This window comes from Nyctereutes procyonoides, unplaced genomic scaffold, assembly GCF_905146905.1.
Source record: "Nyctereutes procyonoides isolate TBG_1078 unplaced genomic scaffold, NYPRO_anot_genome, whole genome shotgun sequence".
NCBI lineage: Eukaryota > Metazoa > Chordata > Mammalia > Carnivora > Canidae > Nyctereutes > Nyctereutes procyonoides.
This window is the reverse complement of record NW_026575120.1, coordinates 14,339,444-14,365,125: the sequence shown is the minus strand read 5'-3', so window position 1 is coordinate 14,365,125 and position 25,682 is coordinate 14,339,444. Positions and strand designations below refer to the sequence as shown.

The 25,682-nt window shown below is 37.5% G+C and overlaps 1 protein-coding gene across 5 annotated transcripts in view; it reads left to right on the top strand.

Moving 5' to 3' along the window:
- The window catches only part of NSD3 (nuclear receptor binding SET domain protein 3), a 119,120-nt gene that overhangs the window by 34,471 nt on the left and 58,967 nt on the right, over positions 1–25,682 (top strand). For 4 of the 5 annotated variants that reach the window (XM_055334686.1, XM_055334685.1, XM_055334682.1 and 1 more), the window contains exons 2-4: positions 9,699–10,417; positions 19,346–19,417; positions 20,277–20,439. In XM_055334686.1, coding sequence (XP_055190661.1) covers positions 9,743–10,417; positions 19,346–19,417; positions 20,277–20,439 — 910 coding nt within the window. In that variant the 5' untranslated portion in view covers positions 9,699–9,742. Of the gene's footprint in view, positions 1–5,226; positions 5,472–9,698; positions 10,418–19,345; positions 19,418–20,276; positions 20,440–25,682 lie in introns of those variants that run through there. The other variant, XM_055334684.1, reaches the window with a different exon arrangement.

Sequence of the window (25,682 nt, the reverse complement as noted above, 5' to 3'; positions counted from 1 at the left end):
AATTATTGATAAGTATGTACTTATTGCCATTTAGTTCATTTTTTCCACTTTTTTTTTGTAGTTCTCTGTTCCTTTTTTCTCTTGCTCTTTTTCTTCATGATTTGATGACTTTCTTAAGTGTTATGCTTGGATTTCTGTTTCTTTTTTGTGTATTGATTATAGTTTTTTGGTATGTGTTTACTGTGAGTTTCATAAATAACATCCTATGTGTATGGTTGCTTAAATTCAATCCTATGTGTATTTTTACTCCCTCTTTCACATGTCATATATATAACATCATATTTTACATCTTTTTTTATTTTTTGTACCCCTTAACTGATTTTTGTAGGTATAGTTGACTTTACTACTTTCGTCTTTTTTAAAAAAAATATTTTATTTATTTTATTCATGAGAGACACACAGAGGCAGAGACATAGGCACAGAGAGAAGGAGGCTCCCTGTGGGAAGCCTGATGTGGAACTTGATCCCAGGACCTGAGGCAAAGGCAGATGTTCAACAACTGAGCCACCCAGGTGCCTAGCTACTTTTGTCTTTTAATCTGCATACTAGCTTTATAAGTGATTTATTTACTACTTTTACTTATATTTGCTTTTACCAGTGAAATTTATTCCTTTTATAATTTTCTTCCTGTTAGTGCCTTTTTTTTCCTGCTTAAAGGAGTCCCTTTAACATTCCTCCCTACCACCCCTTTAATATTTCATGTAAGGGGATCCCTGGGTGGCCCAGCGGTTTAGCGCTTGCCTTCAGCCCAGGGCGTGATCCTGGAGTCCCCGGATTGAGTCCCTTGTTGGGCTCCCTGTATGGAGCCTGCTTCTCCCTCTGGCTGGCTGTCTGCTTCTCTCTCTCTGTATCTCTCATGAATAAATAAATAAAATCTTTAAAAAAAATTTCATGTAAGATCAGTTGAGTGGTGATGAATTCCATTAACTTTTATTTGTCAGTGAAACTCTCTCTCTCTTCTTCAATTCTGAGTGATATAACCTTTCTGGAGAGAGTATTCTTGGATGTAGGTTTTTTTTTTCCTTTCAGCACTTTAACTATATCATGCACTCTCTTCTGGCTTGTAAGGTTTCTGCTGAAAAATCAGTGGATAATGTTGTGGTGTTTCCTTCTAGATAACTATATGCTTTTCTCTTGCTGCTTTTAAGATTCTCTATTTTTAATATTTGATATTTTAATAACGGTGTATCTTGGTGTGGATCTCTTTGGGTCCAGCTTGTTTGGGGGTGTCTTTACTTTCTGGACCTGAGTGTCTATTTTCTCCAGGTTAGGGAAATTTCCAGCTGTTATTTCTTCAAATAAGTTCTTTGCCGCTCCTCCTCCTCCTCCTCCTCCTTCTCCTCCTCTTCTTCTTCTTCTTCTTCTTCTTCTTCTTCTTCTTCTTCTTCTTCGATCCTTATAATGTGAATTATAGTGTGCTTGATATTGTTCTGTTGGTTCCTTAACCTTCCTAATTTTAAAAAAGTTTTTATTTATTTATTTAAGTAATCTCTACACCCAACATGGGGCTTGAATTCACAACCTTGAGATCATGAGCCGCACATTCTTCCAGCTGAGCCAACCAGGTGCCCCAGCCTATCCTCATTTAAAGAAATTTTTTTTGCTGTTCAGTTTGAGTGCTATCCACTGCCCTGTCTTACAGATCTCTGATCTGTTCTTTTGCTTCCTTTAATCTGTTGTTGACTCCTCCTAGTATTTCTCGCTCACTCTCTCTTTTTAAGATTTTATTTATCTGAGAGAGAGAGAGAGAGACTGAGCTGGGGAGAGTGGCAGAGAGAAAGGGAGAAGCAGATCTCCCACCAAACAGGGAGCCTGACGGGGGGCTCAATCCCAGGACCCTGGGATCATGACCTGAGCTGAAGGCAAACTCTTAATTGATTGAGCACCCAGGCACCCCTCCCGCTAGGATTTTTCATTTCAGCTATTATATTCTTCAGATCTGATTGGCTCTTTTTTATATTTTCTGTCTCTTTGTTGAAGTTCTCACTGAGTTCATCCACTTTTCTCTCAAGTCTGGCTAGAATCTTTATGACCATTACTTTGAACTCTTTATCAGATAGATTTCTTATCTGTATTTTGTTTTTTTCTTTTTTGGAGATTTTGTCTTAGTCTTCTATTTGGAACATATTCCTCTGTCTTCTGTTTTGTCTGACTCTCTGTGTTTGTTTCAGTGTATTTAGGGTATGTCAGTTATGTCTCCTGGTCTTAAAAGTAATTGCCTTATTTGGAAGACATTCTATAGTGAGTCGCCCTTTTCACCAGAACCAGGTGCTCCAGAGTTGTCCCCTGTTTGGGCTGCATATGTCCTCCTTTATAATTTATTTATTATTTTATTTTTATTATTTTTATTTTTTTTGCATATGTCCTCCTGTTGTGACTGGGCCCTCATTGCTATGGGTGTGCTGTTGGTGGGCGGGGCTGTCCCTAAGTCCAGCTGTCAGCAGTAACCAGCCATGACCATTGCAGATGCACTGGTGGACAGGGCTGACCCTCAACAGGGCTGTCCCTTAAGCTTTCTGGTTGTGGTGTAGTCAGTCCCAGCACAGCTGACTGAGAGGTTTGACTGTAGGTGCTGAAGACATGCAGTGGGTTGAGCTGGCCCCCTGCAAAGCTGACTGAGAGGCCTGACCACAACTGCTGTGGGCATGCTAGTGGGCAGAGCTGGCTCACCCCCTTCCCTGGGGCAGAAGTCACTTTGAAGGGGCACTGATCCTGCATCAGGGCTGCCTGCAGAGTGTGGTGGGGTAGTAGTCCTTTTGCGAGGTGTTGCTCCTGGTGGAAGCTGCCTATAGGTTTGGTGGGGTAGGAGCTGCTCTGGAGGGGCCCCTGCTGGGATGAGTGGGTTGGATGGGGTAGGTCCACAGGGGAACTCCAGAGCCAGCCAGTGGTATCAGCAGGGTAGATGGAGAGCATCAGGCCTGGCTCCTGCAGGTGTCCAGCCAACTAGGCTGAAGGAGGGCAAGAAAAATGGCTCACCAGCAGTTCCATTCCTGGAGAAAGCTGTCACAGATCCCTGTGTCTCCAGCATATGTCCAAAATCTCAATAAATCTCCTTCACTATAACCTAGGCATTTTCAAACTGATGCTGCTATGCAGCATCAAACCAAGTGACCTAGTGTTGGCCCTTTAAGAACAAAGTCTTGATTTTCTGTAGCCCTCTGGATCTCTGAGAGTTAGCTCAGGATTTTCAAAGCCAGACATTATGGGAGTTTGTCTTCCTAGTGTACAACCCCAAGGCCACGGGTCCCCAGTGTGGGGCTTGATCCCCTCCTCAGGTTGCACATCTGTGCCTAGATATCCCTCCCACTTGTAGGTCCCTGCACCAGGGGTTTGATTCCCGACCGTGTGTCTGCCCCTCCGACCCTTCTCATTGTGGCCTTTTCTTTATGTCTTTAGCTGTGGATGATCTGTTCTGCTAGTCTTCAGGTTGTTTTCAGAGTGAGTTGCATGACATGTAGTTGTCCTGATGTGTCTGTGGCAGAACGGGAGCTCAGGATCTTCCTACTTTGCCATCTTTCCCTGTTCTCATGGCTATCACTTTAAATTACCTTTTTTTTTTTTTAACTGTGTCCTTTGAAAAGCAAAAGTTTTACATTTTGAAGTCCATTTTGTCAATTATTTTCTTTCATAGTGCATGATATTTAAGAAAATTTTTCCCTAACTCAGTGTTGTATTTTGTCCCTGTTTTTATTCTAGAAGTTTTATCATGTTGACTTTAGTATTAGTTTTATGAACTAATTTAGTTATTTTTGTGTATAAGGGTTCTGTACCATTATCTAGTCAATTGTTCCAGCCCCATTTGTTGAAAATACTGTCCTCTCCCCTTGAATAACCACCTTTGTGGTAGATCAATTGATCATGTAACTATGGGTATCAATATTGTAAATATTTATTTATTACTTTTTATAATGGGCATAACACATTTTTAACAAACAAGGAATTAGTGGGTGAGTAAAGTTATACTGTAGGGTAATATCCCCAGAAATGTGGCAGGTAAATGGAGGTATACTAGTTATAAGCCCTTAGAGGACAGGGTCTGTTTCTTTCATTTATTAATTGAGCAATATTGAGTAAGGCATACATGGTCTCTCCCCATCTCTGCCTTTGTAGAGCATGTAATCGAGTAAGAGAGACAGACAATAAGAAGCTAAACACATATTTGTGTGACATATATTATGGTAAATGCTATAAGGAGAAAAATTGGCTTAGTCAATAGAATGAGCATGGGATCTCAGAAGGCCTCTTGGAGGGATTATGTGTGTGTTCAGGTAGCTGGAGTAGCATATGTGAAAATCCTGTTTGCAAAGATGAAGTTGGCACATCTGAGAAACTGAAAAGAAGCCAATGTGACTGGAATGTGGTGCTTGCAGCAGAGTATTGGTAAATAATTTTGGAAATGTAAAATGAGGTCTGACTATGCAGGAACTTGCTGGGCATGATAAATAGTCTGGATTTTATTTGAGTGCATTGGGAGAGCACTGAAGGTTTGTTCTTTGGTTTTTGCTTAAGACTATGTAACTACTATGTAGATCAATACATTAAATATAACCAGCAGCTCAGAAACCTCCCTTATGGTCTTATCCAGTGTTATAGCCTGCTCCCCCACCTCCAGTAAGTACTGTTCTGACAGATGTCTCCACAGTTTGTCTGTTTATTTGAGAGAGAGAGCACTTGAATAAGCAGAGGGAGGGGCACAGGGAGAGAGCAAATCCTCAAGCCAACTCCCTGCAGGGCAGAGCACCAGACTCATGGCTTGATCCCAGGACCCTGAGAGATCATGACCTAAGCCAAAGTCAGATGCTTAACTGACTGAGCCACCCAGGTGTCCCTCCATAGAGTTAATTTTAACTTTATCCTGTTTTTTTGAACCTTATATAAATGAAATCACACTGTGTACTATATAAATGGAATCATTGTGTCTGGCTTCTTTCACTCAGAATGACACTTTGAGAGCCCTCTGTTGTTGAGTATAGCAGTAATTCATTTTTCTTGCCATGTTTTGAGGAGTAGTCAAATGATTGGGTTAATTGTTAAAAAGTGACTGGTTGTTATATGGGCAAATAGATCATAGGCAGGAGAAGCATGAAGACTGAGAAGGTAACTATGGAATAGACTAAGTGAGGGGCTTGGACTAGTGGGAAGAAGAAAAGATATGGAATGAAATAGACAAATATGAGATGTATGCTTTGGAGATACTCTAGGAGTTTACTAATACATTGGGTAAGAGCAGGAGTGAAGGTAAGGGATTTATCATAGTCCCAGGTTTTTGGCTTGGACAACTGATAGATGGAGATTTCTTTTTTTCCTTGTAGGAAGGGCTGGAGGAAGGACACATGTAAGTGAATAGGAACTAAATTCATTATTAGGTATTTCAAGATGTTTGTGAGATACAAGAGAAGCTGTCAGATGTGTATTTGAATTGCAGCTATGGAACATATTGGGAAAAAATGCAAAGCATGGATAATTTGCAGGTGAGGTGGCAGCTGCCATATAAAGAGCACTGTATTTCTGAATTTCACCATTTTATTCAACTTCTGTTGACTATGTGATTAAAGGCAGATCACTTGATCTTTTTGAGTGCCATTTCTTTACTTCTGTAACATGGGAATAATACTTTGCTCATTAGGATTAAACAAAGTGTATTATGTTAGCAAGGCCACATCTTACAATTATTTGGACCAGTGGATGCTCAGAAAATTTTATTTGTGCATATACAATTTGAGTTGGTAGGAAAGTCAGATTATGGAAGACTTTGAAAGGCTTAGAAGGGGCTTGGTATATAATATGGAGCTTTAGAGTTTCTTAGTATGGGAATAGATTCATCAAAGTTTGGCTTAAGGACACATCTTCCAACTGCTGTGCAGGAAGAAGTTAAAGATTAGAAATATCTAGAAAATCAGTTGTCATAGTTCAGGATTAAGGTGCTGAGGGCCTGGCCTGACATGGATCAAGAAGAAATCAGAGATTTCAATAAAAGAACGTACAAGATTTGTTAAGTGCTTCACTTTATGGCTTCACAGAGGGGGAAGAACCAGCCACCCAGGCAACATGAGGCTTCTAGCCTAGGAAGCTAGAAAAATGGTGGAAGCAATGACAAATCTGGGGTAGTCTGAAAGGAAAACTGAGTTAGGGAAAGGACAGTTCATTTAGTTTTGAACATATGACACTCATAGTATGGTTGTCTTTGGGTAGCTGGATATTCTCTGGCAGTTAGATGTTGTAAAGAGGCAGGATTAGAAAGAAGGCAAGAGATTGATTCTTTTTCAGATTTAATCATTAATGAGCTTTATAGTCTTGGAAAATTTAGCATCTCAAATATTAAATCTAGTTATCTAAAAAATTAAGCTAACACCTACTCTGTCAGCCTTACAGAATTGTTTTGAGGATCAAATAAGAATGCATTGAAAATATTCTATAATTGTAAGATGGTAGTGTTATTTCTTTTCTCAGTTCAAACTAAAATATTTGATTCTAGGGCTAGAGAAGAAAAGGGGGGATAATACCAGACTTCTTAAAAGTTTGTATTTGGAACTAAATCAGAAACATCAGAAGCCATAGTCTCTGAATACATATGCCTGAAAACCTCTGTAGACTATAATTTGGGAGACTAATCTGGAAGCTGATCTTGTATATGACAGTTTTAAGGCCCAAAAACACATGTTGCATCTTGTCAAATGTCAGTATTTAACTTGCCTGAGTTGGAGGTTTGAAGAACTTTTGAATTCCACCTGTATAGTTGCCTGTGTTTGTTTACAGAGTTTTAGAACATCCAGTTCTCATGTCTGTGAGCTATGCATTTTTGCAAGGGTCAAATTAAAGTGATGTTTCAACTCTTCAGCCATGCATAAAGAAGTGGTTCCTAATATTTATCAGCATTATCAGTATGTTATGTTGGTTAGCATCACCAACTCTGAAACCAGACTGTAGATCAAATATCCCAGCTCTGTTGATTAATGACTAGTCTTGTGCGCTTGAGTAAGTCATTTAACCTTGGTGTACTTCTATTTCCTGGTCTGTAATGGGAGCTAATATTAACATCTACCTGAAGGTTGTTGGGAGGATTGAATGTAGTACCATATGTGAAGCACTTAGAATGGTTCCTGGTACATACTAAGTGCTATTTAGGTGTTAGTGGTGGTTATTATGGAATAGTTAAGTGTTATTTTGGCAGTCATCAGGAATAAGGTACATGAACAAAAGAACTGAATTCTCTCGGAAGTTATGGCTGAGTGAAGTGGAAGTGGTAACGTGAAAAATCACAGACTATAGAGTCAGACATACTTAGATTCAAATAGTAATTCTGCCCCCTTTGCTATATGATTTAAGCAAGGCACCTAACCCCTCTGAAGCTCAGTTTCTTTTACCTATGAACCAGGAGTCACCATACCTATCCTGCGGAGTTGTTATGAGGATTAAATGAGATAATGTATAAAGTTCTTGGCCCAGAATAAATGCTAAAAAATAAGAGTGCTAACACCCCTCTGTACCTCTTTCCACTATAGAGTGGTATGGACAGTTTGATTTCCTGTATGCTCTTGTACTCATTTGTTTGCAATTCTAGAACTTCTGAAATTCTTTCCATTTGCTAATAGTGTAAACAGCAGCTGTTTAATTGGATATACCTTTAAAACTGTATTGTCGGGATCCCTGGGTGGCACAGCGGTTTGGCACCTGCCTTTGGCCCAGTGTGCGATCCTGGAGACCCGGGATCGAATCCCATGTCGGGCTCCCGGTGCATGGAGCCTGCTTCTCCCTCTTCCTATGTCTCTGCCTCTCTCTCTCTCTCCCTGTGTGACTATCATAAATAAATAAATAAAATTTTAAAAAAATAAAAAATAAAACTCTATTGTCAGCAATCATTTCCTTCTTTTCTTTGTTGTTTTGCATACATGTTTTTTCATTATGGTAAATCCTACTGCAATCAAGATGGTAGACATTATTAATTGGTCATAGACTCGAACTGGACTGTAGTCTCACAGTCCTTCTTCACAGTATTTCAAGCAGCTAAACCCAGTTCATCAAACTCAGTCCAGTAGGGAAATATTTTCTGCCTTAGAGCCTTCTAGAAGAAATGTTTATGAGATTATCAAAATAATATCTGAACTGTCCATTAATCCTGACTCAAGATGTGGGCTTGTCAAACGTTATAACAACACAGAGTGATCTTAGAGTGTTTCCTAACAGAGGCTTACCTATATTCCAACATTGTTACATAATGTGAGCATCTTTAAGCACCTTTTAGAGTAGGTCCAATAATCATAAGAGTATAAAGCAGTAACTACAATGCAAAGATTGTAATGCAATGACCCAACTAAGAGGGTGCATCAGAATCAGCTGGAATGTGGTCTTAAAATACTCATACTCAAGGCCTCACCCCAGATTTATTGAATGAGATTCATCAGTAGATAGACCTTGATTGACATGTATTTTGTAAAACTATCCCAGATGATTCTATTTATGCCCCTGGTTAAAAATAGCTAAATACTGACAAGGGTATAGAGAATCAGGCTTCCTCATGTGCTATTGGCATGAGGGTAAATTGATATAGTACCGCCTATAGAACAGTTTTGCTGTATCTATCAAAATTTCAAATCAGTCCAATAGGAATACATACATCCACAAAGATCTAGTTTCAAGAAAGTTTCTTATAGACCTATTTATAATTTCAAACAATTGTGAGCAGCTGAATGATTGTCAGTATACAAATGGTTAAGTACATACACTGTGGTATAGATACCACAGTGGTTTACTGTGTAACTATTTAAATAATAAAGTATTTTTGAAAATTATACATGCAGATATAGAAATATATCTAGGATGTATTTTTTAAAAATATTTTATTTATTTATTCACGAGAGACACACAGAGAGAGAGATAGAGGCAGAGACACAGGCAGAGGGAGAAGCAGGCTCCGTGCAGGGAGCCCGACGTGGGACTCGATCCCGGGTCTCCAGGATCATGCCCTGTGCTGAAGGTGGCGCTAAACCGCTGAGCCACCAGGGCTGCCCTCTAGGATATATTGTTAAATTGAATAAGCAAATTACAGAATAAACCCATTTAAAAACTTTATATGTAAATATATATAAAGATTTGGAAGAATACTCATCAAAGTATTTACAGTGGTTATCCATGACAGAAGAATGGGAATGGTGGAGGGGGAGGTATAGGCAGGCCTTTTTACTTTTATATTTTGAATATTTGCAATAAGATTTTGTTATTTTGTAATAACAAAGAGAAACACTGGACAAAACACTGAGTGATTTAAAGGAAACTTGTATGAAACCTAATTTATATGTGTCAGAATACTGCTTACTTTGTAAATACCAGTTTTAACCTGAGACTTATAATTTCTAACTTGTGAAAGCAAAAGGAATGCAAAACTATTTTGAATGTTTACTAAGAGGATAAAGTTTTGTTACATTAAAATTTATGAAAGTAATTGAGAGTTTCAAATAGTATTTAAAGTAAAAGTCATTTACCTTGTATCAGAATTATATTAGCTACCTGTTTTAAAAATATTTAGTGTTTGTGGAAACACTGACTTTAAATATTGAAAATATTTAGTGTTTCATATCAGGATATGAAAATTGGGTACAGGATATTTTAGTGAATTCTTTTTCAATTGATACGCCTCTAGCCTGTGAGGATATTAACACCTTTTAATCTCTCTCTCTCTCTTTTTTTTTTTTAAACTTTAGGCCCGATGAGAGAAAGGGAAAGTTAAGGATGCTGGAGCAGAACAATGGATTTCTCTTTCTCTTTCATGCAAGGGATCATGGGAAACACAATTCAGCAACCACCTCAACTCATTGACTCCGCCAACATCCGTCAGGAGGATGCCTTTGATAACAACAGTGACATTGTTGAAGATGGTGGCCAGACACCATATGAAGCTACCTTGCAGCAAGGCTTTCAATACCCACCTACAACGGAAGATCTTCCTCCACTCACAAATGGCTATCCACCATCAATCAGCATGTATGAAACTCAAACCAAATACCAGTCATATAATCAGTATCCCAATGGATCAGCCAATGGCTTTGGTGCAGTTAGAAACTTTAGCCCCACTGACTATTACCATTCAGAAATTCCAAACACAAGACCACATGAAATTCTGGAAAAACCTTCTCCTCCACAACTACCACCTCCTCCTTCGGTACCACAAACTGTGATTCCAAAGAAGACTGGCTCACCTGAAATTAAACTAAAAATAACCAAAACTATCCAGAATGGCAGGGAATTGTTTGAGTCTTCCCTTTGTGGAGACCTTTTAAATGAAGTACAAGCAAGTGAGCACACAAAATCAAAGCATGAAAGCAGAAAAGAAAAGAGGAAAAAAAGCAACAAGCATGACTCATGTAGATCTGAAGAGCGCAAGTCACACAAAATCCCCAAATTAGAGCCAGAGGAACAAAATGTAAGTTGAAATATCTTTTTTTTTTTTTTAAGATTTTATTTATTTATTCATAGAGACAGAGAGAGAGAGAGGGGCAGAGGCACAGGCAGAGGGAGAAGCAGGCTCCATGCAGGGAGCCTGATGTGGGACTCGATCCAGGGTCCCTAGGATCACACCTCAGGCTGCAGGCGGCGCTAAACTGCTGCGCCACTGGGGCTGCCCTGAAATATCTTTTTGAAAAATTTTTTAATATTTCAGATTTACTGGAAGTCCAAGATAAATTTTTCAGTTTTTATCCCTTCAAATTTAAATATTTCTGATAACTTCTTTCTTCTAACCCCTAGCCAGGAGCTGAGGATGTTATGATGGGTGCTGAGTAAAATTTTTTGAATAAATGAATGGATATCATTAGAGTGAAGAAATATTTTTGAAAACATGGGACACTAAGGGACACCTGGGTGGTGCCTCAACGGTTGATTGTCTGCCTTTGGCTCAGGGCATGATCCTGGAGTTCTGGGCTCAAGTCCCACATTGGGCTCCCCACATGGAGCCAGCTTCTCCCTCTGCCTGTCTCTCTGGCCTCTCTGTCTCTCTCTCTGTATCTCTTGAATACATAAATAAAATCTTAAAAAAAAAAATATGGGACACTAAGAACCTTGCTGCTTATGTTTTTTTTTTAATTTAATAGCTTCACTTATTTTTGTTTGCATATAATAAACTCCTTTTTTTTAAGAGGAACAGGAAAAGCAAAGAGAAGTGGTTAATAATATTAGTTTTCTTTATTTTGACCAACTTTTTCCAGTGTTAATGACCTAACACTCATTACTATTGTGTTTGCTACAAAATAATATGAAGTAATAGAAGAACTCTTTTTATTAAAATCAGAGTTAGGGATCCCTGGGTGGCTCAGCGGTTTGGCGCCTGCCTTTGGCCCAGGGCGCGATCCTGGAGACCCGGGATCGAATCCCACATCGGGCTCCCGGTGCATGGAGCCTGCTTCTCCCTCTGCCTGTGTCTCTGCCTCTCTCTCTCTCACTGTGTGCCTATCATAAATAAATAAAACAAACAAAAAAAATTAAAAAAAAAATAAAATCAGAGTTAGTATTCATATATATTAAAACTTCAGGCAGAATTTTTATAAAAGTCATCCTTCACTGGTAACTTAAGATGCATGCTACTGAATTTTTTTTTTTTAGTATACCTGAGGTTTCAGTATGAATTTTCTTAATAATAGGTATGTAACAAATCAATTCTACCTTGAATGTTTAGTTGGTATTCAAATACATGTATGAATTGAAGACATTTCTCAGACGTTGATTTGGGAAGAAATAAATATTTGTTTTACAACACTAGTCTGCTTTTATATCTGGTATGTCTGAATAAATTAATATGTTATATTGTTTTTAAAGAAATGTTTACTTCATACCAGCTCACCTTTTCCTTGATAGTTGGGTTCCAATGAGAAGATAACATATGTACTTACATATGAACATACATATACAAGTTCAGATAGTGTTAATTGCTAATGAAAATAAAACTGGGTAATGAGATAAAGAGATTATTTTTTTTAATAAAGGTTTTTATTTATTCATGAGAGACAGAGAGATTGAGGCAGAGACACAGGCAGAGGGAGAAGCAGGCTTCATGCAGGTTGCCCAATGTGGGACTCAATGTGGGACTTGATCCCAGGTCTCCAGGCTCACACCCTGGGCCAAAGGTGGCGCTAAACCGCTGATCCACCCAGGCTGCCTGATAAAGAGATTATTTAAAGACACTTTAGCTATTCTGGTGTCTTAGTTCTGCATTTGTAAGATGAAGGCTTTGTAACTAAGTAGTTTCTAAAATGCCATTTAATTTATTAAATCATTTATTAAATGCCCCACCCCTGAACTTAGCTTATATTGTATCTTATACTGGCTGTTTCTTAAGTAAGAATACATGGAAGGAGAAAAGTTAACCTTTTATACTTCAGATGCATTCACTGTAGCATGTTTTTAGACCTGCAGTAAAAAAGTATGTGATGCACTGTGACCCTTGGGAATCACAAAAATGCGTAAAACCTGAATTTGGTTAAAACCAAAGCAAAAGCTTAGTTCCTGAGAACTGTTTTGTTGGCCCTTCTTGCTTTTTTGCTCTAGAGAATCTGGCAAATAGAATATCAATTTTACTTCCTGGGCTAGACTTTTTACCTCTATTGATAAAGTACATTCAAAAATATATTCCAAAATAGAAATAGGTCTAGAAGCAGTTAGAAGCAGGATAAGACAATTTGCTCACTTTTTGTATTTCCGTTTTGTTTATTGGAATCTAGGAAAAAAATCAGTGCAATGATATTTCTAATAGTCACTTAAAAATGTTTTTAAAGATTTTATTTATGAGAGACAGTCAGAGACATAAGCAAAGGGAGAAGCAGGCTCCCTGTGGAGAGTCCCATGTGGGGCTCAATCCCCAGACCCTGGGATTACAACCTGAATTTAAGGCACATGTTCAACCGCTGAGCCACCAAGACATCTGTAAAAAAAATTTTTTTTAAGATTTTATTTATTTGACAGAGAGTGAGCGAGCACAAGCTAGGGGAGGGGCAGAGGGAGAGAGAGAAGCAGACTCCCTACTGAGCAAGGAGCACAACTTGAGGGCTCTACCCTGGGATCATAACCCAAGCCAAAGGCAGATGCTTAAGTAAGCCACCCACACGCCCCTCTAATAAGTCACTTTGTAATGAGATTTTAAAGCCAGTTCTTTGTTGGATATCTGCTATGACTACTCTTTGTATCACTTAAACCTTCATTTAATTGTTATATCCAGGGATTCAAATGATTACATATGATTTAAAAGTTTTAGTTCATTTTCTTTTTTGGTAAATCATGTGGGGCATAATTTAATATTTCATTATTTAAGATCTTGAGGTAAGAGATACAGATGTAGAAAGTGATATTGATTGCACTAAGTATTACCAAGACTGTTGCCTGAAAGTTGAGTTTTTGGTGAAAATCCAGGTTTTTTTGTTTTGTTTCTCTCCTTCCCCTTCCCATTCCCTGTCCTTTTCTCTCCTTGCCCTCTTTTCCCTCCCCCTATTCTTCTTTCCCTCTTTCTCTATGTTACTCTCCTTGCCCATCTTCCTTTTTTTTTTCCAAAGGGAAAAGAGAGTTCTTAGTTGATTTTGATTAATTAAAATGTATCACACATGGGGAATAGTTATAACCATAAGAGATGGGTGCCATAAAAGTTATACTCCATTCTGATAACAGAATGTTAAAGCTAGAGCTCTCAAGGCTCTTGCTTGTTATTAGTGTCATGCTTCAATAAACTGTACAGATGAGCAGCAATGTTCACAAAATAATTGGTTTTGTAATCTTATGGTTTTTTTTTTTTTAATTAGGTTTCCTTAACTTGAACATTTATTTTGTTTCCCTTAGGACAGTCTTTTGTGTTTCATTTTTGATACCCTTGTGCCTCCTAATTGTTACTAAGGGTCCAAGCCCTTGGTATTTAACATTGTAGAGGGCTTAGAAATGAAAAAGGAGCTCAAGTCACAGTCTGCTGACGCCACTGGACAGCTCCCCTCCCCAGATGCTTTAGAGAAGTATAATGAGAATTGAGTGCTTGGAGAAAAAGTTTGAAATGATTGTCCTTAAGCTGGATTTGCTTTTATATATAATTTTGTTCTTTAAAAGTCCATTCATAGGGTGTTTTTTCTTTCCTTTTTTTTTTTTGAGCAAACACTCTCATTTGAAGTAATAGTTTGTGATTTCACTCACTGTCCCCCCCCCCTTTTTTTTTCTTTTTTCTTGGTATTTGATCTACAAGTATTTCCTCCCAATTCTGAGCTGTTTGGCCTTCTAAATAGTGGCTGTTACTTGGAACAACTTAAGTATATCTTCTCAACAATAAAATGTGTCCAAACATCTAGGCAGCGGGAGACTTGAGATCACTACTGAAATTGTATATTTTGTAAAGCTGGCTTAGCTGTTTTTCCTCCTATCAAATTAGAAACATGTGGAAATGTTTCTGCATGTAGTCCTCTTTGGCAGGTGTCATGCCTCCCGGGTATGAGTGTAGGATCTATTCAAACATTGGTCTTCCACCAGCACTTCAGTGGGCTTATCCACTAAGTCTAGTCTTTATTAACTCTTAGCTTGCCATTTTCACTTATAAAAAGCCAAATACTGGCTTCAGTTCCATTAGCACAAAGTTAGAGGTTACGTTTGGTTCTCTAGCCTCAGAGTGTTATGTCTTAAAATTTTAGAAACTGTTCACATGCAAAATGTTCTTTTTGTACAAGTGTTTTAAGATTATAAACTTAAGCAGTTATTCAGAAAGTCAAAAAAATGCACGAATAATTTATTGCCTTTGAACTTTTCTTCCACCTTAAATGTTAATATAAGTTTTGGGTTTTTAAAAATAGTATGATTTTACTTAATGTTTTGAAAATTATTAGTGGTTAGGAATTCTGCCAGTTTTGATACAGTTTGTTGTAATGAATCTCTTGAATTTTAATAAAAATACTAGGCCAAGTTTTTTAAAAGGAATATTTTGGATGATGTAATTTTAGTTGTTCTCAACATATTTTTTTCCTGTTTAAGAAACTTCTTGTTATTCTTTCCTGGAATATAGGTCTTTCTGTATGGAGTCAACTAAAAATGTAAAAAAGAGATATAAACTCATAAAATCAAAAGTTTAAAACTAAGGAGAGCTAACTCACTGTCATCTTTTTCTCTGAGGCTCTCTTCCTAAAGCAACACTGTTAGTACCAGAAAAGGTATCTTTTGTCCTTACTTGATTTTAATCTCCTTTAAGCTTCTCTATCTTTTGAACGACTAAAGGAAAATGGATGTTATACCCAGAAGTATTTTATCTGTTGGCATTTTCTGACTAATTTTTCTTGACCCCTAAGCATTTGACTTCCTTGACCACATTATGTTGTCTTAAAAACTTCTCTCCTTAACTGGTGTTTGTGATACTGTGCTATCTGTTGGTTTATCTCCTTAACCTTTCTTTTGGGTTCAAGTCATAGGCACCTCTAAATGGTAACTGGATGTTTCTCCCATCCAAATAGTAATCAGGCCCAGGATGCCTGGGCGGCTCAGTGGTTGAGCATCTGCCTTTGGCTCAGGATGTGATCCCGGAGTCCCAGGATCCAGTCCTGCTCAGGCTCCCTGCAGGAAGCCTGCCTCTCCCTCTGCCTTTGTCGCTGCCTCTCTCTCTGTGTCTGTCTTTCATGAATAAGTAAATAAAATCTTTAAAAAAAATTAAATTAGGGGATCTCTGGGTGGCTCAGCGGTTTGGTGCCTGCCTTTGGCCCGGGGTGCGATCCTGGAGTCCCGGGATTGAGTCTCACATCGGGCTCCTGGTATGGAGCCTGTTTCTCCCTCTGCCTGTCTCTCTCTCTCTCTCTCTCTCTCTCTCTCTCTCTCTCTCTCTCTCTGTCTGTCATAAATGAATAAGTAAAAAATCTTAAAAAAAATTAAATTAAAAATACTAACCAGGCCCAACTCTGCTTAGCTTCTGAGATCAGATAAGATTAGGCGCATTTCAGGGTGGTATGGCTGTAGACTAAATGCCTATTCGATATTTCTATTTTGCCCATGCATTAGCATACTTTACAATGTATGTTATATTTGATTTCTATCATCACAGCATCCTTATTCGACTTTCTTTTACTTGTGTAGTCTTAAAAGCTTAGAATAATAAGTCGTAGGCTTTTTTCTCTCCCTTGCCATTGTTTTCCTTTTAAGATGACTGTGTAAACAACTTCAGTTCTGTGAAAGTGATTTTAACAGTATTTCTTACTAGCCTGAAGGAAAAGCGAACATTCTGGAACAAACCAAAAAAAGATAAGACATTTGTATAATAAAAAGTTTTGAAGGAAATCCTGTCTTTAATCCAGAAAGGGAAAAATGTTAATGGACTTCAGACCATTCTTACAATAATAGTAGAATTCTGTTGTTTGGTAAAGATGAGTCACTCCTTATCTATCTGCCCTCAAAAGGAGTTACAGAGATCCCTTACCACCCAGACATCATGAAGATTGAATGTGTGGAGGAGGATGACTCTGCATATGTATTTGCCTCAAGTGGCCTTGTCTTCCTGTGGTAGCTTGAGAATGAGAAGTTGAGGTGATTGAAGTGAAGCTACCCAAAAGGCCTATGCAGATGGGGACAGGATTTGCAGACTGCTTTATTATCATACTAGCGATCTGGAAAACAGTTTTCATTTGAACATAGATTTTTCCTTCCCTGCTCAATGAGTGTGTCCTATTAGATTGCATAATCATGGTACTACCACAGACACATCTGATAGGAAATTTTGTGCCCATCAGCAAGTTACTACTACTTTTCTTCACCTGGGCTATTTTCAGTATTTTCACCCACCTAATTAAACATTCTGTTTTCCCTCCTGCTCCTTTCCAAAATAATTCTCCATGTAATAGCTAACATGATCTTTTTAAAACATAAATCATTGTCTGTTACTTCTCTCATCCTCTTTGGTGGCTTTTTAGTACCCTTAATATAAAAGACTTGAATATACTTACAGAGCCCTTGGAATGTAGCCTGCCTCCCCACTTTCATCTTGTAACCTCTGTCTTCTCTGGGCAGTTAAGTTAGTTGTAATGCCTTCCTGAAATTTCCACTTTTTAAGCCCCAGGAACTTCACACATGCCTTGCCTTTTTTCTGGAATGTTCTCCTTTCCACATTTTACTAGACTAATTATTCTTCCTTTGATGCTCAGATTATATTATATTTTCTTAGAGAGGCCTTTCCTGGCCTTCATATTTAGAGATATACACCTCCCTATTATTTGTCTTTCATACATTTAGATTGTATATGTTTTTGTTTGTTTAATGTCTGTCTATTCTACCCAACCATAAGCTTTTTGAGGTGAGGGATCAAATCTATGTGTTTCATTATTGCATAGTCACCTAGAGCAGTGCCTGGAAAGTCATAGGCACTGTTGAATAAATGATTGAGGCTTGGGTTTTGGATATTAGTCTGATTCATCATTTCCTAATAGTTATGGGCCTTTCTACAACTTTTTTATTTAATAAAACTTTGTTTTTACAACAGTGTCTTGAATTAATTGAGAATTTTAAGTAACTTTTAGAATTACTCATTTTTAAATTGGAATTAAGATTTAACTTGATGGATAAAGCTCTCTATACCACCTAGATTGAGTTCTGTTCTTTTTTTTTAAATATTTTATTTATTTATTCATGAGAGACACAGGCAGAGGGAGAAGCAGACTCTATGCAGGGAGCCCGACATGGGACTCGATCCTGGGTCTCCAGGATCAGGCCCTGGGCTGAAGGCAGATGCCAAACTGCTGAGCCACCCGGGGATCCCTGAGTTCTGTTCTTTGAGAAGTTTTATGTTTTAAGGTTTTTTTTTAAGATTTTATTTATTAGAGTGCACACATGCACATAAGCAGCAGGGAAGGGCGGGGAGAGAGGGACAAGCAGACTCTCCGCTGAGCAGGGAACCCAACATGGGGGTCAATTCCAGGAGCCTGAGATCATGACCTGAGCCACCCAGGTGCCCTGACAAGTGAGAAGTTTTAAAAAGTCTTTTAAATTATAAAAGTAATCTGCATTTTACAGAAAATACAAATAACACAAAAATGTCGATCTTCCTTCACTATTTCCTTAATTTCATTCCCCAAAGATAGCTATTCTTCTTAATCTGGTGTAAAATGTATTGAATACTTTTCAAAGCATATATAGGCTTTTTTAAAATAAAAAATTGAAGATGTTGATAGACATAGATTACTGACATGAAATAATGCTATACTTACCATCCTCTACTTAGATTTTCTTTTTTTTTTTTAAGATTTCATTTATTTATTCATGAGAGACACACAGAAAGAGAGAGAGCGAGAGAGGCAGAGAGAGAAGCAGGCTCCCTACAGGGAACCTGATGTGGGACTTGATCCCAGGACACTGGGATCACGCCCTGGGCTGAAGGCAGGAGCCAAACCGCTGAGCCACCCAGGGATCCCCAATTTTCTCATTTTGTTTTCTGTAGATAATTTTCTTAAAATATAATTGCCTGAATGAAGAGTGACATATTTTGAATTTTGACAGATACTTCTAAATAGCCTAAAGGGTTGTAGAAATTAATTTTTAAGTAATGTATTTGTGGGTTTTATGATTAGAAAAGTAATGTTTATCATAGACAATTTGAAAATTCAGAAAACCACCAAAAAATCACCTTTTCCATAACCTGGTGGTATTCTTCTAATTTTTCTTTCTATGCATATAAAAAAAAATATTTTCCCGAGATCAGAATCATACTATACAAACTGCTTTGCAATTTGCTCTTTTTAAGCAACGTTATATTATTATTTTCCCATGGCATTTTTTTTTTCAGAAGATTTTATTTTTAAGTAATCTCTGCACCCAGTGTGGGGCTTGAATGCACAAACCTGAGATCAAGAGCCACATGCTCTACCAGCTGAGCCAGCCAGGCACCCTTTCCATGTGATTTTAAAATTTATTTATGTTACTTCACTATCTAGTCATACTGTAACTTACTATACTAATTTAAATTACTGGACATCTAGATTGTTTTCTAATATTTGCTCCTATAAATAGGACTAGTGTGCATATCCTTGTGTGTGTGTGTATATATTTATACCTCTCAATTCCAAATTATGTCTTAGTAGCAATCTCAGAGTGCTCGTTTTTCTGCACCCTGTTAGTTTAAAAAACAACAACAGTCAACAAATTAAGTTTTAAAAGTAAAAGAAATGAGAGATACAGCTATGGAGTGGAATGGAACATGAGTTTAAGACATAGCATCATGTACTGCATTAGTTGTATTCTTACTATCTACATTATTAAGTTAATAAATGTCCTTTATTCTCTTTGCTATTTAGTTTTGGTTCTTTTTGTATATGTTACTATTCTTTGGTTGGCTCCATTTTGTTCTTTTTATCTATACATTTTCACCTAGAGACCAAATGAGAGGGTTGACACTGTGTCAGAAAAACCAAGAGAAGAGCCAGTACCTAAAGAGGAACCCCCGGTGAGTTGCTGTATTGAATACTGTCTAACCAGGTATGGATGGCATAAGGAGGTGTAAGCAGGGTAATTAAATTATAATACATTTCATATATACTATTACAGTTCTATATTTCTGGATTTCAGAAATTATACTGAAATAAATCTTGGCACTTGTTTTACTCAGCCATTAGAAATGACAAATACCCACCATTTGCTTCGACGTGGATGGAACTGGAGGGTATTATGCGGATTGAAATAAGTCAGTCGGAGGACAAACATTATATGGTCTCATTCATTTGGAGAATATAAAAAATAGTGAAAGGGAATAAAGGGGAAAGGAGAAAAAAATGAGTGGGAAATATCAGAGAGGGAGACAGAACATGAGAGACTCCTAACTCTGGGAAACGAACAAGGGGTGGTGGAAAGGGAGGTGGGCAGGGGGTGGGGGTGACTGGGTGACGGGCACTGAGGGGGGCACTTGATGGGATGAGCACTGGGTGTTAGGCTATATATTGGCAAATTGAACTCCAATAAAAAGAAAAAAGGTAGATACTTCCAGTGAATTATTTTCTTTTCAAAACTGTGACCATTTTTTCTTATTGAAGTATGACTGACATATATAAATGACCACTTTATGATGGATTATGTGTGTTCTCAAGATGCCTTATCAATAATAATAAGACATCAGTCCTATTTTCAATATTTGGAGTGGGGCTTATTATTTTCCTTCTCTTCCTTTTGTCGAGTTATGGTTAGATATCAGGGAAGGTATAATTGAAGATAAATTTTACATGGTTAGCATGTTTAATGTACTTTGTTCATAGTTTCTTTTTCTTTTTTTTACTTTCTTTGCTGATGAAGTTTTGTGACCTTTCTTATAGGTTCAGCCAATATTATCTTCTGTTCCAACAACAGAAGTGTCTGCTGGTGTTAAGTTCCAGGTTGGCGATCTTGTTTGGTCTAAGGTGGGAACCTATCCTTGGTGGCCTTGCATGGTTTCAAGTGATCCCCAGCTCGAGGTTCATACCAAAATTAATACAAGAGGTAATTATAAAGGCATAAATAGATATTAATGAAAAGGCTGGGGAAAAATGGAATCTTAATTGTTGTATACAATTATAAGGATATGCACATGAGGGGCACCTGGGGGCTCAATTGGTTAAGCATATGACTCTTGATTTCAGCTCATAGTCTCATGGATCATGGGATCGAGTCCTGCATCAGGCTCCACACTCAGCGGGGAGTCTGCTTGAGGGTTCTCTCCATCTGCCCCTCCCCCCACTCATGCTCTCTTTCTCTCTCTCTAAGGTAAATAAATATTTTTTTTAAAAAAGAGAAAGATATGCACATGATATATAATCTGACACAAAAATACCAATTTTTAATAACCAGTGATAGAATTAGGGTCATCCTAATAGGCAGTAAGCCTCTACAACTGAGATAGTCCTTGTTTCCCCCTATAACACCCTACATTTGTTTTATAATTTCTTCTTTACTTCTTTAAAAACCATTATCTGACTGACATCTCATTATGAATTCCAAAAGAAAGCAGTTGGGTAAGTAATAAGATGTCTTACGTGAGTTTAGTGGGCATTTGGGTCACATTTCTGTTGTACACTTTATTTCATCATTGACTCCTATGAGTAGTAATTTTTTACTGACACAAGTGCTTTTCATCCTGATAAAATTTTCAGGGTGTTTTTCCCTCCACCCTGTTTTTGAATATGTAAATTTTTCTGGCATATCCGTATAAATTCAGTGCAACATGGACCTACAGCTTGAATCTAGCATTTAGCATAGAATTTTACTTTAGGGAAAAAAAAAGAATTTTACCTTAGGAATATTAATAAATGTTAAGAAAAGATGTTTTCTAATTTTTTTCCATGGGTTTGTCTGAAACACGTGGATTAGATTTCTGAGATACTAACACTTGGAATGGACTTGTTTAGTTAGCCAGGGGAAGTTTTGAGCTTGGAATTTATTTCTGGATATTTGCTTTGTGAACTCTTGTTATGTGTTGAGTTCCTTATTGTTTGTGACAACTTTGCTCCTATTTCTTTTTCTTATTTTAAACTTTCTATCTTGCTCCCTGTTCACTATTATGAAGAGAAGAAATGTCTACATAAGTCCTGCAAGTCAGATTTGTGACAAGATCAGCCAGATATGTAACTTTTTATGCTACACAGTCAATAATCTGTGCTGATACAGAGGCAATTATGTGTCATTATAACCTGCTAATTAAAGATTGGGTAACTGGAAGCATTAATGGGGCATAAGGAAAAAAGAAAAACCAGCATTGTTGAATGTCTCCCTTCACGTAAGGCACTGTGTTAAGCAATTCTCTTGAATGTTTTATGCATTCCACATAGCAGCAACACTATGAAGTAGACACTGTTATTATCCTTGTGTTTTGAATAAGTAAATAGAGTTTCAGAGGGACCTTATTCCATAACCTCCATACTTTAACATACTGTATATTAAAAAGAAAATAATTGAATTCACCTAGTCATAATAAGGTTGGGGTAAGGCAGTCCTAGTTCTTTCATTTATTACTCCTTACTGAAGATGTTGGACTAATAATCTCTGAAATACCTTGCAGGTTTAATAATCTATGATTCTGTGGATGGGAGAAGAAAGGGACAAGTATTTCCCAAAGGATCAAGCCTTTTTTTTTTAAGTTTTTATTTTAGTTCCAGGTAACAAAAAGTGTTATATTAGTTTCAGGTGTACAGTATAGTGATTCAGCACTTACATACATCATCCTGTGCTCATGACAAGTACCCTCCTTAATCCCTATCACCTATTTAATCGATCCCCCACCCACCTCCTCTCTGATAACCATCAGTTTGTTCTCTATAATTGAGTCTGTTTCTTGTTTTGTCTCTCTCTTATTTTTCCCCTTTGTTTGTTAAATTCCACATCTGAGTGAAATCATATGGTATCTGACTTTTTTCACTTAGCATTATACTCTCTAGCTCCATCCATGTTGTTGCAAATGGCAAGACTCCATTCTCTTTATGGATGAGTAATATTCCATTGTATATACATACCACATCTTCTTTATCCATTCTTTCATCAATTGCTGGACACTTCAGCTGCTTCTATATCTTAGATATTAGAAATAATTTGGCTATAACATAAGGGTGCATGTATCCCTTTGAGTTAGAATTTTTCTGTTCTTTGGGTACATACCCAGTAGTGCAGTGGCTGGATCATAAGGTAGTTCTGTTTTTAACTTTTTGAGGAACCTCCTTACTGTTTTCCACAGTGGCTGCACCAGTTGCATTTTCACCAACAGTGCAGGATGGTTCCCCTTTCTCCGCATCCTGGTCAACAACTGTTGTTTCTTATGCTGTTGATTTTAGTCATTCTGACAGGTGTGAGGTGGTATCTCATTGTAGTTTCAGTTTGCATTTCCCTGATGATCAGTAATGAGCATCTTTTCATGTTTCTGTTAGGACCAAGCCTTCTTAAATAAAATAATCCACGTACTTACCTACATCTCTTCAGTGCTCTAAGGTATTATGTCATGTAAGAGTTGTGGCTCTTCATTGCTCTCCTTAGAAAAGCATGCTTTTGAGATTATATAAAGAGTTTCACTTTTTTTTTTAAAGATTTTTATTTATTCATGAGAATACACAGAGAGGAGAGAGAGAGGCAGCGACACAGGCAGAAGGAGGAGCAGGCTCCATGCAGGGTGCCTGATGTGGGACTCGGTCTCGGTCTCAGGTCCCCAGGATCACGCTGAAGGCGGTGCTAAACCGCTGAGCCACTTGGGCTGCCCAAGAGTTTCACTTTCTTTTTTTCTTTTTTTTTTATTTTTTTAAGAGTTTCACATTAAATGACTTTATGAAAACCCGCTAATTTCAGCCTTTTTATGGGATATAAGTGAAAGCACAATTTATGCTGCATCGGTATTTCAAAGGAAGTACTTAAATTTAGTTTTAGGAATTAATCTCATTTGGTCTGGAATTTCCTCGGCAGTCTCCTACTTTTTTCCAGTCTGGATCTGCTTTTTACCCTTCTCTTTTGGCCTGTCTGAATCGTTTTGGATTCCTCCACGACCAGTTATACATTACTCTATTAGCCTGAGATTTTTTTTGTAGAAAAAAGAAAAGTGTTTTTCAAACTATGTTTGGTAAAGGATCTATTTTTGTTCTATTTTTAAAAATTTCCAATCCACCATGGACCAATATTTATATAAACTACAATAGAAGTAACTATTAGAGGGGATCCCTGGGTGGCTCAGCGGTTTGGCGCCTGCCTTTGGCCCAGGGCGCGATCCTGGAGTCCCAGAATCGAGTCCCACGTCTGGCTCCCGGCATGGAGCCTGTTTCTCTCTCCTCCTGTGTCTCTGCCTCTTTCTCTCTCTCTCTCTGTGTCTATCATAAATAAAAATAAATACATAAATAAATCTTTAAAAAAAAAAAGAAGTAACTATTAGAAAAATGAAAGGCCTCTCCCTGAGGGTTAAAAAAAAAAAAAAACATAGTACAAGATCCCTGATCGTTTGCCTGGATGTCATGGCAATGTCAAATTATCATAATTTCTAAATGCTTACTGTGCTTATTGTCATAAACTGGCTTCTTTTGGGAACCACACTTAGAGAGTAGCACTGTTCTAGAGCAGCAGTTCTCAGATATTTGTTCCCAGAACCCTTTTAACTCTTACTATTTGAAGACTCTAAAAAGCTTTTGTTTACATGGGTTATATCTATTACTATTTATTTTAATTTGGAAATTAAAACTAAGAGAATTTAAAAATATTTACTGATTAATATAAAAATAATCCATTATGTTTTCATGTTTTTTTATAAAAAATAACTATTTTATCAAAAAAAATATTAATGAGAAGAACAGTATCATTTACCTCATTGAAGATCTCTTTAATGTCTGGCTTAAGTGAAGGTACTAGATTCTTGTATCTGCTTCTATATTCGATCTGTTATGATTTGGGGTTTTTTGGTTTAATTATTTGAAGATAATCTGGCTTCAGGCAGATGTGTAGTTGAAAAGGGATAGTGTATTTTAATAGCCTTTTGAGGTAATTGTGGATATATTTCTTTGATATTACACTAAAACTCAACAAGTGGTAGGTTAGTTGCAATACAGAATATGAAATCATATCCATAAACTTTTTGTACTTTGTTACATTGGAATCCATTGGTTCTGTCTTGCAGTTTGAGTGAATCTTTTACCTTTCATGATTTTGTAACTTTGTATATTGGCCATTTAAAAATACTGGTTTTGGGGTGCCTGGGTGGCTCAGTCAAGCATCTGGCTTCAGCACAGGTCATGAACTCAGGATCCTGGGATTGAGCCCCGCCCCTGTGGGGCTCCACACTAGGCCACTAAGCACAGACTATGCTTATATTCTCCCGTCAACCCCTTGGAGGCACACTTTCTCTCTCTCAAATAAACCTTAAAAAAATAAAAATTGGTTTTATGAAGTGAGACTTATATTCCAAATGTGGACACGTTCCTCTAGTTTTTTTATTTTGTTTTTGTTTTGGTCTTTAGATCAAGAGTACACTGGGGGGTGGAGTAGAGGGGGCACAGGAAGAGAGAATCTCAAGCAGGCTCCACACCCAGTTGTTTTGACTCACCACACAGGGGCCCCATCCTCTATAGATATTTTAAAAATCACATTAGTTTATATGACCAGTTATTTCATCAGAAAATCTTTGATTATTGAGAAGTTGGAAGACTCATAGGGGTAGATACTAGTTTTCCAAAATTCTAATTTTAGCTTGAAAGATCAAATTTTATCTTTGACAACAAATACTGTCAGTTGATTTGCTTGAAATAGCAAACTTGCTCTGTTTGTTTTTAAGGAAATACCTGCCAGATGGTCAAGTTCAAATAATCATAGTTTTTCTGTCAGTCATTCTTTTTTTTTTTCTTTAAGATTTTATTTACTTATTCATGTGAGAGAGAGAGGCAGAGACCCAGGTAGAGGGAGAAGCAGGCTCCATACAGGGAGCCCGATGTGGGACTTGATCCGGGGACTCCAGGATCATGCCCTGGGCCTAAGGCAGGGGCTAAACTGCTGAGCCACCCAGGGATCCCCATCAGTCATTCTTTCAAATAAAAATGATGTTTTATGAAAAAGTGGCTAGTGATTTTGCAACTTAATCATACAAGTACTTTTTCTCAAGATAACTGTTATACTTTAGTGTGTAAAAGTGCTTTATGCATACTTCTCATTTCATCATGCAGAATATTAAAAGACAGTGTCCAAAGGTTGAAAATTAATGAAATTAATCATTCTTTTTTTTATTTTTATTT